The sequence below is a fragment of the Drosophila simulans genome, chromosome 2L (genome assembly GCF_016746395.2).
Source record: "Drosophila simulans strain w501 chromosome 2L, Prin_Dsim_3.1, whole genome shotgun sequence".
Classification (NCBI taxonomy): Eukaryota; Metazoa; Arthropoda; class Insecta; order Diptera; family Drosophilidae; genus Drosophila; species Drosophila simulans.
Window position 1 is genome coordinate 15,883,529 of NC_052520.2, and position 13,806 is coordinate 15,897,334.

The window sequence follows — 13,806 nt, forward strand, 5'->3', positions numbered from 1 at the left end:
CGCACTGGGTTTGCCAAAATAATATTCGTAAATAATTTTTGCACCTTGATGTGATTTGTGCGCAAAAATGTTTTCCAAATGATTTGTTTGCCTAGGTATTTGCTTTTATCTGTTTTTCCCTGCTGTTGCCGAGGTGGGGCAAAAAACCCCGAGCAGGAGCACTCAGTGTAATTGTATTTGCCTTTCGAACTTCCTTCGCGTCATTTTACGCCCACGCAACGAAAGTCAAATGCAAACAAATAAAACGCTAAAGAGAAAGAGGGGGCGCCAAAGAAAATTGGGGGTGGCGTGGAAAATGTGTGCCGGAAAATGGCGATGCACATTGATTAAATCAAATAAGACGAAGTCAAATAAGAAAATTGGATAAAGGCAATACAACAATTTTGTTTCGTCAAGGCGAACATATTTCAGCATACCGCAACATTTCAGTTTGAATTCGTTTATCTGGAGCTTTAACATGGTCTTCAAAATGCAAAAGTGTGATAATGAAATTTAAATTCAAAATTGAACTAAAATGAATTGAATTTACCTAATTGCCAAACTAACAAGTTTAATATAATATATTTCTGATAAAGCAATTTATGTTTTTTTTTAGTTTCCTCGTATTTCGGTATGCGTTGCTCTTTTCGGCTGGACTTGGAAAACGTGATGCCGCCAAGTTTCCCGCAAGAACTTTGTTATTTCCCAAACAATTTTCATGGCACGCAGGCAGGCGAACGGTGAGAAAAGCGCGAGCCTCCCTACGTGCGTGCTGCGGAAAAGTGTATAATTTAAATATGTGTTGTAACACTTTGCTTTAATGGCTGTAAGTTGTGCGGCGACTACAAATTGTCGGTCTGTGGCCGCCAGTAACTGACTCATTGTCAGTAAAAATAAAAGAAAAAATGTTAACTCTACGGCGGCTGTGGGCGATAAACGGCTTTAAAGTAATCGAGTCGCATAATAAGCATAAAAATATAATGCCCATATAAGCTTACAAAGTACAGCGAAGGACGGACGGGGGGTGAAATAAAATAAAACTGAATGGAAAAGTTGCGAACTGAAAACTGCTACTGATGGCACCACCGATGATGGCGATGATGATGTCATCAACGAGACACCACGCAAGGATGTTCCCGAATTATGCATCCTGGTGGTTGAATATACCCAGTCGAGAGCACAAAACTCCAACGAAATCAATAACAATAACACTGGAGCTGAGATCTGAAGCAGACGTCGCCAACTCTCCGGCCAGACGTCCCGGCAAAGTGGCGCCAATATTTTTAGCAGTCTCGGTTCCGGATCGGGGTTGATTACCTCCCCGCATCCGCCTGGAAAATCCGCCCGCGCCCACCCTTGCACATCCCTTGCCAGTGTTTGTCCTGTTCCGTCTGACTTGTCATGGCTTTTTGATGGCTCTGGTTTGGGGCTTTCCTCCGATAGTTTTCACTGTTGGCCCTCCTCGACTTTTGTGCAGCGTGTGTTATTCGTGACTCATGTAGCTCGGAATTTTTAAGTCTGATGTGCTCAAATTTATTTACTTTAAATGAAACAACAGTAATATTCCTTTGAACCCGGCAGCTTTTCCAATCAGATTTTTTCCTTCCCTCGAGGTCTATCGAAATTTTTAATTAAAACTCGAGGAAATGTATAATAAAGGTATTTGTATATTGTTACTCTAATTTGTAAGCCCTGCAGTTGCTGGCCAAATTCACTTTGAACTTTTAATTGGCGTCTGGTGTTAATTGAATATTAATTAATTACAGACTGACAACTGCAGTGGCGATTTCTCGCTCTTGTAACTGATTAAACAAATTAAAACGTCCTGCGGCTAAGAAGAAATTTTGAAAGAAGATCCAGTCCACTTTGAACAAAAGTAACTCAAATATTTGGTCTTTTTTTTTTGATTTTTGATCATTTGACGCCATAAATATTTGAAAAAGTCCATTAGTCAGACTCGCATGTATGTATGTATATAACCTAGTTAAAAACGTTCTTCACAGCAAGGACCATTTTCTCTACAAGTCTTTATGTGATACGCTTGCACCCACACAGACACACGCTCATCTGGTTGCACTAATTAAATAATAAATTTAAGTAGAGACATGTTCATGGGATGTTGTGGCGGTGTTCTATAACATATATGTACGAATGCTTGCTGTCTTTTGACCAGAGCCTTTGTTGTATGTCATCGTCATTTCATAAAAAGCTTCTGCCATGACGACAAGGACGACCTGCACTTGCAGGTCCCGCCACTGAATTCACATTGCGTTCCTGTTTCTGGTAATTACTCAAGCAGACGTCGAGGATTCGGGGAGGACCTCCTGCTCGGGCGCCATCTACTTCCCACTTGTCGGCTGGCAAACATAATGAACATATGTGACTACTCGTGACACGGCACACTGGCGTAAAAAGGCTCTCTCGACCCACACACAAGCACACCCACGCCCACAGGGACAAGTGGGCGTATGCAATGGCTGCACAAAAGGGGCGTGGCCGGGGCATTACGCGCACATAATTCTAATTAGTGGCATATGCCACCAGATAGCAGATACCATTGCCCACAGTAACCAGTGCATAGTCCATGTCTCAAATTATGTTATTACGCCTTTTGAGCGCACGGATAATATAGCCATGGCTATGGAGTAAAAAAGATGGCATAGATGGCGAAAAAATCTATAAGGATATTTTTAAATATGTGGGCGTCTGTTATCTTAGACTAGGAGCTTAAGAAGGCGCCGTTAAAATGGTTACCTATATATTACCCACTTATAATTTCACTTTAGTTCTACATGTTTGTTTTTCCTTGCAGAGAATCTGTAACTACATCATTTTGTTTATTATTTAATATTTATTTGTCTATGTGATAAGTAGACATTGACTTAAACATCACAAACAGCACTCAAAACGATTGAAGCTTCAAGTCACTTTCAAGAAATTTTGGTACCGTCAACAACAAATTCGGAAAATAAGCTGAGCAGAATGGCCAGTCTTGATGATTTCTTTGCCAAGAAAGACAATAAAAAAACTAAAAAAAAAAACCCAATTACTTGGCCACCGATGAGCTGTACAAAACGCTGGAGGAATCTGCAAAGTTGGCCACGGATGACGATTACGTAAAGAGTCTGAAAAACGAGAATCGTACAGAGGGGCCAACTGAAACTACAGGATCGGCTATGAAATCGTTAGAATTTTCACTTCTTTACCCAAATGAATCTGTTGAAGAGGAGGATGAATGGTCTCAATTTACAGAGGATAATCGTATGCAGCACATGAGCTTGCGCCACAGTTCTGGCTCAGCAATTCTGGCTCAATTGGCCGTCGGCGAGGTCAAAGCTCAAGATTCGGTGCAGAACGATACAGGTGGCGATGGCGTGGACGTGGGTCAGCAACTTGATGACATCGGCAATACCACTTGTCCGTGGGTGAAAATGAAGCAGACACTTAGGCAACAGGAGCTGAAGGAGCCGATGTCCTTGAAGCAGCCAAATAAGAAAGAACCGTCCGAGGTTAAGAGTCAAATCTACATACCACCTGCTCTCCGACAGAGCCAAGGTGACTTCAATCACCGGGATCAGACTGAGAGCCGTCTGCGCAAGGTTCCATCCAAGATGTCGGGAAAACCTCAAGCTCCTGATCTCAACAGTGACGAGTATTTCCCCAGTCTTAGCAAAACACCCAAACGCACCAAGTAGCCATATCACGATGATCCTTAAACTTACCGTTTGTGTTCACTATGTTTAACGATATCAATTTCTCTGGTCGATCTGATGCGGTGCCTCGATTAAATAAAATTGAAAGCAATCAGCCGCCCCTCTGTTTTAGTGGCGTTTTACTCGTAAACAAATTTGCACTCAACAGGCCCATTAGCATTACACGTCTTTTTGGCTGGTCCCCGACGTGTCGTTAGCCGTAAACGAGCCAAATATTTACAATCAAATGGGGCTTAGCCCTAAATGCACCCGGCGGACTGTAAAGAAAACCAAAAACGGCAAATTACGACATGGAATTTTGTGATTGTTTCCACAGAATGCATGCTAAATATTTAATTGGATTTATTAAGCCTGTTGATAGCAATATATGAAGTGAAATGATAGTGGGCGATCTTAGAATTATACGTTGAATTTATTAACATCTATTTCCGATGGCATAATCTTTCATCGAACACAAATTTTTGGATCCATTTCGCCTAACAACTTTTCAGCATGGCTCCTCATCTTCGACGAGGCCTCACGGCTGCAATCTTAAAAGCTCCTGTTCCAGATCGCGGATAAAGAAAACCTACATTCCTTCTAAGCAGGCTAACAATGTCCTCCATACGGTCCGTAGCACGAGCAGCAACCATATGGGCCACAAGGACCGCAGCAGTGGTTGACCGAACGGAACCACTGGCCATTGTAGGGTCCGCAGAGCAGGCAGGGTCCCAGTCCGCCAGTCGGTCCACAGCAAGTGCCGGGCATCGAGCACATTCCTGGATTGCACATTATGTTCTGAAAACGGAACGAATCGAAGATATTTTCAAGAAAGAAAATTTTTGATTTTTCACACTCACATTAGCCTGATTACGGAAGTAGGATTTTCAGTCCCAGAAATTTGGTAGTCGTCCAAATAGATGTTTTCTGTTGGAGAACCGAAACTAGAATGAGCTAAACCCACTCGCCTGGTTCACTAAGTGCTACAGATTTAACTTTGATTTCATGGCCTTCTATGTTGTAATTCATGGCCTGCTTTTAAAGAGCTTTTCTCGAAATTTAAAAATTTTATTATACATATTACGAAGCCTGTTATCTAATTCGTTTTAAGAATTTTAATTCATAAAACCGTTCCCGTTTGTTTGTGTGTCCCATAAAATTCCACTCCATTGCTCCTCCAAAAATACTTCACTGCGTCTCGAAGGACATCCCATTCCCCTAAAACTCTCGATGTCATAATTTAGCCAAAGGCGCAACAAGTCGGAAAAGCCAAGCCGCGACTGATTTTTCCTCTTTGCCCCACCTTTCATTGTTTTACCGAGAGCAGAGTTTTCTTAAGCATTTTGTGTTGGGCAATGCACACAAACCTATTTTTCTTCGCAGCCCGGGATTCCGTCTTCTTGTTTACGGACAACAGAGCCGGGATTCGCAGTCAAAGTGAAGTAAAGTCACTTGACAAGTTTTGTCACGTGCGTCACATGTTGGAATGCCCACCAAGACCACCCACTTTTCCGACTCCCCAACCTATCCCCAATCCTATTTCCACTCTGGCTTCTGAGCATTTCAAGCAATTTTCCAGGCATGCCTTGCCGCTTCTGTCGTTGTCGTCATTTCATTGTTTCAAAATTGTTGCTCATGTTGTTTCTGTTGTTGACCTGGTTCTCTGTTTTCTTTTTTTTTTTTTTTGCCACGTTTCTTGGTTGCCAACCGGGGGCTTCAACTGAAAAGAGCTCTTGCTGGCGTAAATGTGTTTGTGATTATTTAGTTATGGCATCTAATTTAGTTTTGTGTTTGTTTGGCTGGCGCGAGAGTGTGCAAAGTGTGCTTATACAATAGCTAATTGAGTCGATTACCCCAACACTTCTCACGTTTTCATCCAAAATAAGCTATAAAGCTGATTGTAAAGGGATTATTAATTAAACAATCTTGAAGTTCTTAATTTTTATAAATTTAAGAGAGTAAGTAAAAAAAAACTGAAGGATTACTCAATTCTCTACATTTTACAAGTTGATTTACTTATAAACCGAATGTACATCGATTTTCCAACATCACTATCACGTCTATTACTTAATCGAATTAAATAAAGAAAAGGCAAGGAAAATTTGATCGGATTAACTTCTTATCTTTTACCAACATTAAATTAAAGCACTTCCGCCCTTCGTAAATAGCCCGTTCGTTTGGTGGTGGCCCTTTCGTCTGGTTGAGCTTATTTTCTGTTCCGATTCCGGAACCCCGAATACCCCGGGAAAATTCCCGTACCCCCTTCCGTGGCCAAACATCATCTCCATCGCGTGTTGGTCTCGTATTACAGCATTGCATACTTGCAGGCGCGTGCGCTCCCATTCGATTTGAACTCCGTGGCGACTTTAAGGAAAATGCATCGAAGAGCCGAATATGTTGTGACTGTGAAGCTTAATGTTTCGTGTTGATGTGACTTTTTTCTACTGTTTTTTCCGGCTTCTTCACTGGCATTTTTACAGTTTTCAGCAATGCCTTTTCCAGCCCGCTCAGAAGTTCAATGTCCGCCATTTTATGAGCGTCCGTGCAGCGGAAGTTTTGGAGCGATAAGTTTTTTGTTCCGTTCTTATGTTTTTGATTTATTTGTTTGTAACTCACAGCTTAAAAGCGGAAGAAAACTCCATTAGAAATTTTAATAATAACTAATAATGCATAATTGCACAATAAATTTTAAAATATACAGACATATTTAATTAGGAAAGCTACAGGTGCTCACTTAGATTATACATAGCTAATTTATTTATATTTATTTATTTTAAATTCACAAAATATTAATTATTTGTTTAATTATAAAATTATAATGAGTAACATTATAAATAGAAATTAATCTTAATATACAATTTGGAATCTTTAATATATAATTATTATTATAGACAACACAGGAACTTTTGAGGTAATAAAAATAAATCTCTGATTAATAAATTGGCCAAATACCTTCAAAGGAAGTCTGTTGTGGTCACTCGCCTGTCTGAATAATCCAGCGATGGGGACTTTTATTGACGAAGCACTTGCAGTCAGGCGCAGTGGAAATGGATGCTGTCTGACTTTGTCAGTGAATCAGTGAATCAGGATACCATATCTATATCTGCAGCAGTCCGTGCATCGGCATCAACAACATGATTATCGTTGTGTGGGAATTAGAGCGAGTCAAGTGAACTCCTTGCTTGCATTTTCCCTTTCGCTCACCCCATTGCAATGGCATTTCTGCAGGGAAGCATAACTTATGCCCATTGTAGTTATGCATTGAATGTTTTGCTGAAGTGAACAACCAAACAACTGCTCAATCACTCACCGAATCCATCAGTCAATGCACAAAAGCCTCGACAATGTGAAGACGATTGTGGACTTATAAAGCCCTGCCAGTATTTATCCGCCCGAGTGGAGTTTACCTATGGCCAATTATACGTTCGCGGAGAAATAAGCAATTGTGGGAGCTGACTTTGCATTGTGAATTCCATAGGTTTTGACAGAATAGAGAGCGCGATTATATCTGGGGATTTTGCTATTGAGCGAGTGTTGGAATCTTCGGAATCGTGCATAATTATAAGATTATAATTAGATAAAATGTTCAGCCTTAAATTAAGCCAAATAAACAAGCCAGTTAAAGCGCCAAAACTTATGAAACAACTCATGCAACAGTTACCATAAAATGGGCAGCCCACTAAGTAGTTTACTTAACATAATTCAAGCCATTTAAGTTTCGCGACATAAAAATCCATAAAATTTTTGTAAACTAATGACGTACAATTTAAATACCTTCTGAAAAAAGTATATTATATATAATAATATTAGCATTAAATATTCCTATGGCCGTTGAGTTTTTTTTGTAATCTTTTGATTAAAATAAGAATATTCCAGCTAGGGTATCAAATGCTTCTCATGCTCCACCAACTGCTATTACTCATTGGCCATTTAGTTACCACACAGCAAATGACCCTTGATATTCCATTTTTGATCTGATTTGCACTCTTCTCCATCGATATAAACACACACATAGAAATCAAATTAATATTTTTTGCCCATCAGCAAATGGAATTGATTTTCTCCACTGCCCAGAAATTTGCAATTATACAAAAAGGTTTTTGCCATGCAATATGTAAACAAAACCAATTTCAAGTGTTTGCATTCGGTGAATTTAAATTTTCGGCTATTGACCATAGAGGCAGTTGAAAAATATGCGCATAAATCATGCAATTAATCTTAATTTGAGCTACTAGACCAGATGTCCGCACCTGTTTCAATAAATCTAATGAATTGCCTCTTTAAAGTGTCGTTAAATTCAAGTTATGGGATAAAACCCTAGAAGAGCAGTGCCAGAAAAAAACTTTATAATTAAAACTTCACGCACGTTTTGGCCAAGTAAATAGCACAGACGCCCAACACAAAGCCAACACTAGCGCAAACGGCAGCCCTGGTTTAGGTCCTTTTTGTACGCATCCAGCGTGCGAGAATTTTGTGTTGCATACTTAAGTGGGCAGAGTCTTCAGAGACATGGCAAACATATGCCATGGTTAAAGGATACGCCAGGGTGGGGTAGTGGCAATGCTGGGCCTTGAGATTGACACTAATTATGGTACCCAATCTTTCTGCCAGTTCCTCGCATTTAAATACTGACCAAAGTTTAGCAACGCCTGGAGACCAGGGCTTTTCAGCTGTGTAACCATCTCGTAACTGGCAAACATATTATTCATGAGCAACTGGAAAAACAACAGCAACCAAAATTGTAAGTCAAATGAAAGTTCATATGTAAATATTTTCAACATGGCTTGTTTGTTTTAAAATTTGGCCGAATAGTTTGGGTTTGGTCAGTTGATTGTGGGTTGCTGCATAAATAAATGAAAATGCTACAGTTCAAAACGGTCCATAGTTTCAGTCTTGGTTGTTTTTCCACCTACGACTAAAGTTGAACTACTTTTATTAAATTATTTCGTTTGACTATTATGAAAATTGTTGAGAATAAGTGCCTTAAATATTTGTGAAAAGAACGCAAACCCTTTAACGACCAACCTGAATGAGCGAGAGTCATTTCGAGATAATTGTCTGAGAATAGTTCGATGCATGTCGGCGGTTTCGTTTCATTTTATTTTTCGCATTTTAATTGTATGCAAATTATTGTAAACTGTTGCGGCTTTGTCTTTTGTGCAGGACAAACGGTTCGTTCGTACATCGAAATCACACTTACGAAGGGGTATAATGTGTTTTTAATGATGAAGGAAAAATTTAATTCTGATAAAATAAAGTTTGGTACCAACTTAATTGATTAATACCCATTAAATCAAATAATCAAATTAAATAATTAATAATTTGTATGCGTTCCTTAAATGCATTAAAGCAACTATGCCACCCCTCATATTCAATTATTTTTTTACATACTGCATTCCAGGCGATTGTTTCAGTGTCTGCTGGCCATTAAGGCAAGGCTTGCGTTCAAAGTTCGCTCTTTCTGTTATTTCAGCGAAAACATTTGTCACCCAATTGCTGCTTTTTTCCTTCCGGCTCACATAAAATGGTTAATATCATTGAAAAGTGCATTTATTTGCATTTCCCATGCAAGGCAGCCCAAAAAGTTATTGCATTTAATTATATAGCATGTGTTTTCAGTATTGTTCTTTCATGTATGAGGAGGGTTCATAGTTAAAAATGTGTAGAATTTAAAAAAAAACCCATTACATCGATTGTAAGCGATTGCAAAAAGGAACAAATAGATTGTAAAATGTTTTATTTTTGTTTAATTGAAAATATGTTTGAATTGCGAAATGTAATTTGCCAACTACATTGTCTTTAAAATCGATAGCTTAAATATATTTGTGCATGAAAATGACTATAGCGAATGCGCTTTTTTCACGTTTATCCTATTTCTTATATGAATTGTTGTACAAATTATTTACAAAAACCATTTTTTGTATGACTTTCAACGCTTTTAAAATTATTATTTAACTGTCATCAGCATGCGGTGTCGCCGGCGTCTACGACTTTGAAAAAACGCAGGACCACTGCTAGAGTAAAATAAAAAAGAAATCTTAACTCTGGAACATCATTATTCACATAGCACAAGGCAGGATTATCACATCGAGCAAGTAAAGCACCAAGTAAAAGCCAGACAAAGAGGCAGGCTCAAGTGAAAGTCAGGCAGCCATGCTGCAAATCATCGTAAAATGTAAAAAAAAAAATTCTGTCTAAGAAAATTGTAAAAATTATTGGTAAAAGTCACAAAAGACACAAAAAAACTGAACAAGGCCATCTAGTATTGATGGACAAGCTTGTTCTTCGACAAGGAGGATAACTTTTTGCCGTACTTTAAAAGGATGTCCATTACTTGTCGACCTTGATTGTAGTCCTTCATTTTGTGGTTAAAAAAACTAGCTAGCCATGGCTTAAGAATTCCAAGCCGAGAACCTAAATCTTTTCGTTTGATAAATGTCTGCCGAAGTATTAAGCAACTTGCAATTTTTTTTGATAAATTAGAAATGTAAATGGTTTTGCCAAGGATATTAGGAGTTTCTTTTTTGCGTTTTGTATTTTGTCACATTAATAGTAGTAGTTGTTAGTGTATATTAAAAATATATTATACATATTAAGTTTTTATTTAATATACATACTCAATACTCTTAAAATTACAACACTTTATTTTAAAGATTGAAGGAATCGTTTCCGAACCAACAAGTCTATCAGCATAACTAGCCGAGTTGATCTTGCCGAAAGTCCGCCTTCTCTCTGTTAGTAGATCCGTATAAACGTTAAAGGTTTAGGCGTTATAAAGATACAATTTGCAGATTCTACGGACCCTGCTGCAGTGAAAGGAACCAGTTTTCAGCCTTCGCATTAGAAAAAAACTTCATTTTATTTTCATTTTATTAAAACAAAACTAAACCGTCACGCCCACGATTTTAAAATAAGCGATCGATCAGCATAGCGATATCTCTATGTTATTTAAATTGATTAAAATTAAGGGACTACAGAATTGCAATTGACATGGAAAAAGTAATTGTATCACTGAGAAATTTCAACGAATTAACCCCTGCAAATGAGCCGCACTGGTTTCCTGCAACAAGACAAACAACTTCATTTCCTCAACATACTTAATCATCCTTTAAGTCCTTCACCGCACCACCTAATGGCCAGCGAGCCACCGCAATCTTTAAGCCCAAACCAGATCATACCCTCATTTTCGTGCTGCGGCAGGGCGTAAATGTGGGGGGCGTGGCAAATATTATCAGTGTAATGTTGCATGGCGTCCCAGCCGTCCACAGCAATCTATCAGCAGGACGTTAAGGTAGAGATAGGCCATTGTGCAGGTGGTGCTGGCCAGGCCAAAAGGGTTTTCAACGTCGTCCTCGTACTTGTTGTCGGTATGGAACGGTATTCGTGGCCCGGATAATGGGGGGCCGATAGGGTTGCCAAATGCAGCTCCATCCGAGACTACCAATCTGCAATCATCTCCGACTGCCTGCCGTTGATGATGCCAATAAAGTGCTTTTTGTTGTTTATACCGATAATGATGTGTCATCCTGTCCGACTGACTGGCAAATGGGCTTTAAGCCCCCGTCCCCATGGCTTTAAGCGATTTCTTTATTTGACATTTTCTTGGGTGGTCACCAAGGGTTTACCAATGTTAACGGTGAACAAATGCAAATCTGCAACCCCTTCCCGACCCACAGGTTAGGCAAGTTAAAGACTTTTCTATGCAAATTAAGTTGACCCTCGATAACCCCAAATATTGGCCTTTTTAAGTGTCCCGAGCAGACTATTGGATAAATTATGAGCTACGCGGGAATGCGGCAAAGTAAAGCAACGCTGCAAAAAAGAAACTTTCCATTGAAGAGATATTTTACGACAATTATGCACTTGCGTTATTGCGAAACTTTACAATTTTTATTTAATTTGCCTTTATTTATTCATATGGCAAGCGGTTTATTGCATTGCTATGACAACACATAAATGAAGAAAATCATCGCGAAATGGAACATGCGGTATGGTATGGGCGATTGAGTTGGATCGTATATTATGAATATAAGTGCAGTGTAAAGGGCGAGATTAAAGATATGTGTGGTAATTTGGGGTAATAAATTAAATGCAGCATTAAGCCGCATTACAAAATTAACAAATAAATGCAATCTTAAATCATTTTCAATTTGCTGCTGTATGATGTCGAATACGCTAAAGCTTAAAACCAAAAAAAGGGTGACTTTATAAAATTTATAAAAACACATATTTCCAATTGTCTACATCTCTTTGACATCTTATGATTGAAAACAAAAACTGAAGCGGCTTTCTCAAAAGTTAATTACTTTTTTCTGTACCATTTTGATACAGTTTTTCCCATGGTATTTCCACACTTTCATTGCATGTGTAAAATATTTACACTCTTTTTGTTAACTACATATCTGTTAATGTAAGAAGCTTCCCATGCATGTATTACAACCAGCAACCAACAGATCCAGCACAGCAGCTGGTAGATACAAGATGAATAAAAATAAAAATAATTCTTTAATGCGAAAACTGGCGGGCGACATAATAAAAATGCGCATATGCATGCAAGGGTATGCCTTACATTGTATATGGGCGAAAATGTATATTATATGTGGGCTTCACCAAATGTTCGTCGTTGCAATTTTTACATTTCTGCGGCCACGCACAAAAGCCAGCCTCGCCCGCCCACTCGATCACGCCCTCGATCCGTCCGCTTTCGTCCTGGGCATCAAGTGAAGTACTCCAAAAAGCCCAACCCATAGTTTCCTCGGCTCATGCAAATGAAGTTATCCTGAGGTTATTTGTGGCTGTCGTTATGATGTCGGTGGAGTGGAGAATGGAGAACGAGGACGGGTGCAACCGGATATGTTGCCATAGCCATAGCTGAAGCCAGTGCCAGTGCCTGGCAATTGATTAAAGCTTAATTGAATTTAAAGTCAAGTCGAGGGCTTTAAGGATTAATTACAATGTCGTTGGACGGCAGACATATCACTGGAATTGATGAGCCCCGCCCCGCCATTCTTCGGCCAGCCAGGCAGGCGGCAGTCAGTCGACCAGCCTGCATTCCGGCCACAATCTTCTTAACCGAATCACGCAAGCCGATAAGGACACGACACCAGGTTGTGTGCATCTTCTTCGGCCAGAGTTTGACCAGCCAGTGTTTCGCTTAAACCTAATTAATTATGGCAATTAATTGCAAATGCATTGCCCGGGCAAAAGGCAACACTCCACACCCCGCCGACCACAAAAGCCATCTGACAACTGACCGACTTTCGCCGCAAGGCCGGCGACTCAGCCGGGGCTTATTCCGCCCGACTTGGTTTCCATTCCATTCCTTTCCGTTCCTTTCCTTTCCTTTCCTGTCCGACTCCCTGAACCTCTGACATACGAGAAGGCCACCGTCGTGATTAGACAATGAAATGCGAAACTGATAATTGGCTAAGCAGCTAAAAGAGAACGACGATAAATGCTTTCGCCTTTCCATTGTTTGTCTTGGCATTAGGCGAACTGGCAAATGTGTCAGCTGCAAGAATTTAATGCTCAGTTATGTTTAAATTTTAAACCCCGCACCGGCCAAAGCCGAGAATATATGTCTGTTCACTCAATATTATTCAAATTTAACGTGTGCATATCCACATGCTATAGCGCTAATTTATTGTGATAAATCCGAGCCTTATGCTGCTGGTCAACACTGGCTTCTATGTTCAATTGTTTGGTTGAATCATTAATCCTTGGCAATAAAATTTAATGAAATTTCATTAAAAAAGATATTTTAAATGTCACAACATTTTGAAATGAAAAGTTTTGCGTTAAAACAGTTTAATGTTTAAAGCAGCTGAACTAAAAGTGTATACATATGCTAAATTGCATAACACAAAACCTTTTACTCAAGTTTTTTGTTAAAAAAAACATGCCAAATTTACAGAATCACAACTGTTTTCCAATATTGTCAACGACAAAACCCTGCTTCGTAGCAGATCAAGCTCCACCTTGACATTCCTATGGATCCCAAACGTGTTTATACATCCTGACTCCTGTCTCGGGTCGGAAATTAATACACTTCCGTTTTTGGGTCTGCCATCGCATTACTCAAAATGTGTTTTTGCCGCTTTCCACGCACAAAGAGACATAAAAATTAATTTGCTTT

The 13,806-nt window shown here is 39.4% G+C and overlaps 1 protein-coding gene and 1 long non-coding RNA gene across 2 annotated transcripts; one reads left to right on the top strand and one right to left on the bottom strand.

Annotated features, from left to right (window-relative positions):
- Nucleotides 1-2,946: 2,946 nt before the first annotated feature.
- On the top strand, nt 2,947-3,788 carry LOC6732485 (protein CDV3 homolog). The gene is given in 2 exon segments (XM_002079569.4): nt 2,947-3,007; nt 3,010-3,788. Coding segments are annotated over 2 exon segments (711 nt in total). The 5' UTR covers nt 2,947-2,961; the 3' UTR covers nt 3,675-3,788.
- Nucleotides 3,789-4,085: 297 nt separating this feature from the next.
- On the bottom strand, nt 4,086-5,097 carry LOC27208476. The gene is made up of 2 exons (XR_005544519.2): nt 4,532-5,097; nt 4,086-4,469 (listed from the first exon to the last, which is right to left on the bottom strand). It is a non-coding gene; the product is annotated as an uncharacterized LOC27208476 (long non-coding RNA).
- Nucleotides 5,098-13,806: the final 8,709 nt, after the last annotated feature.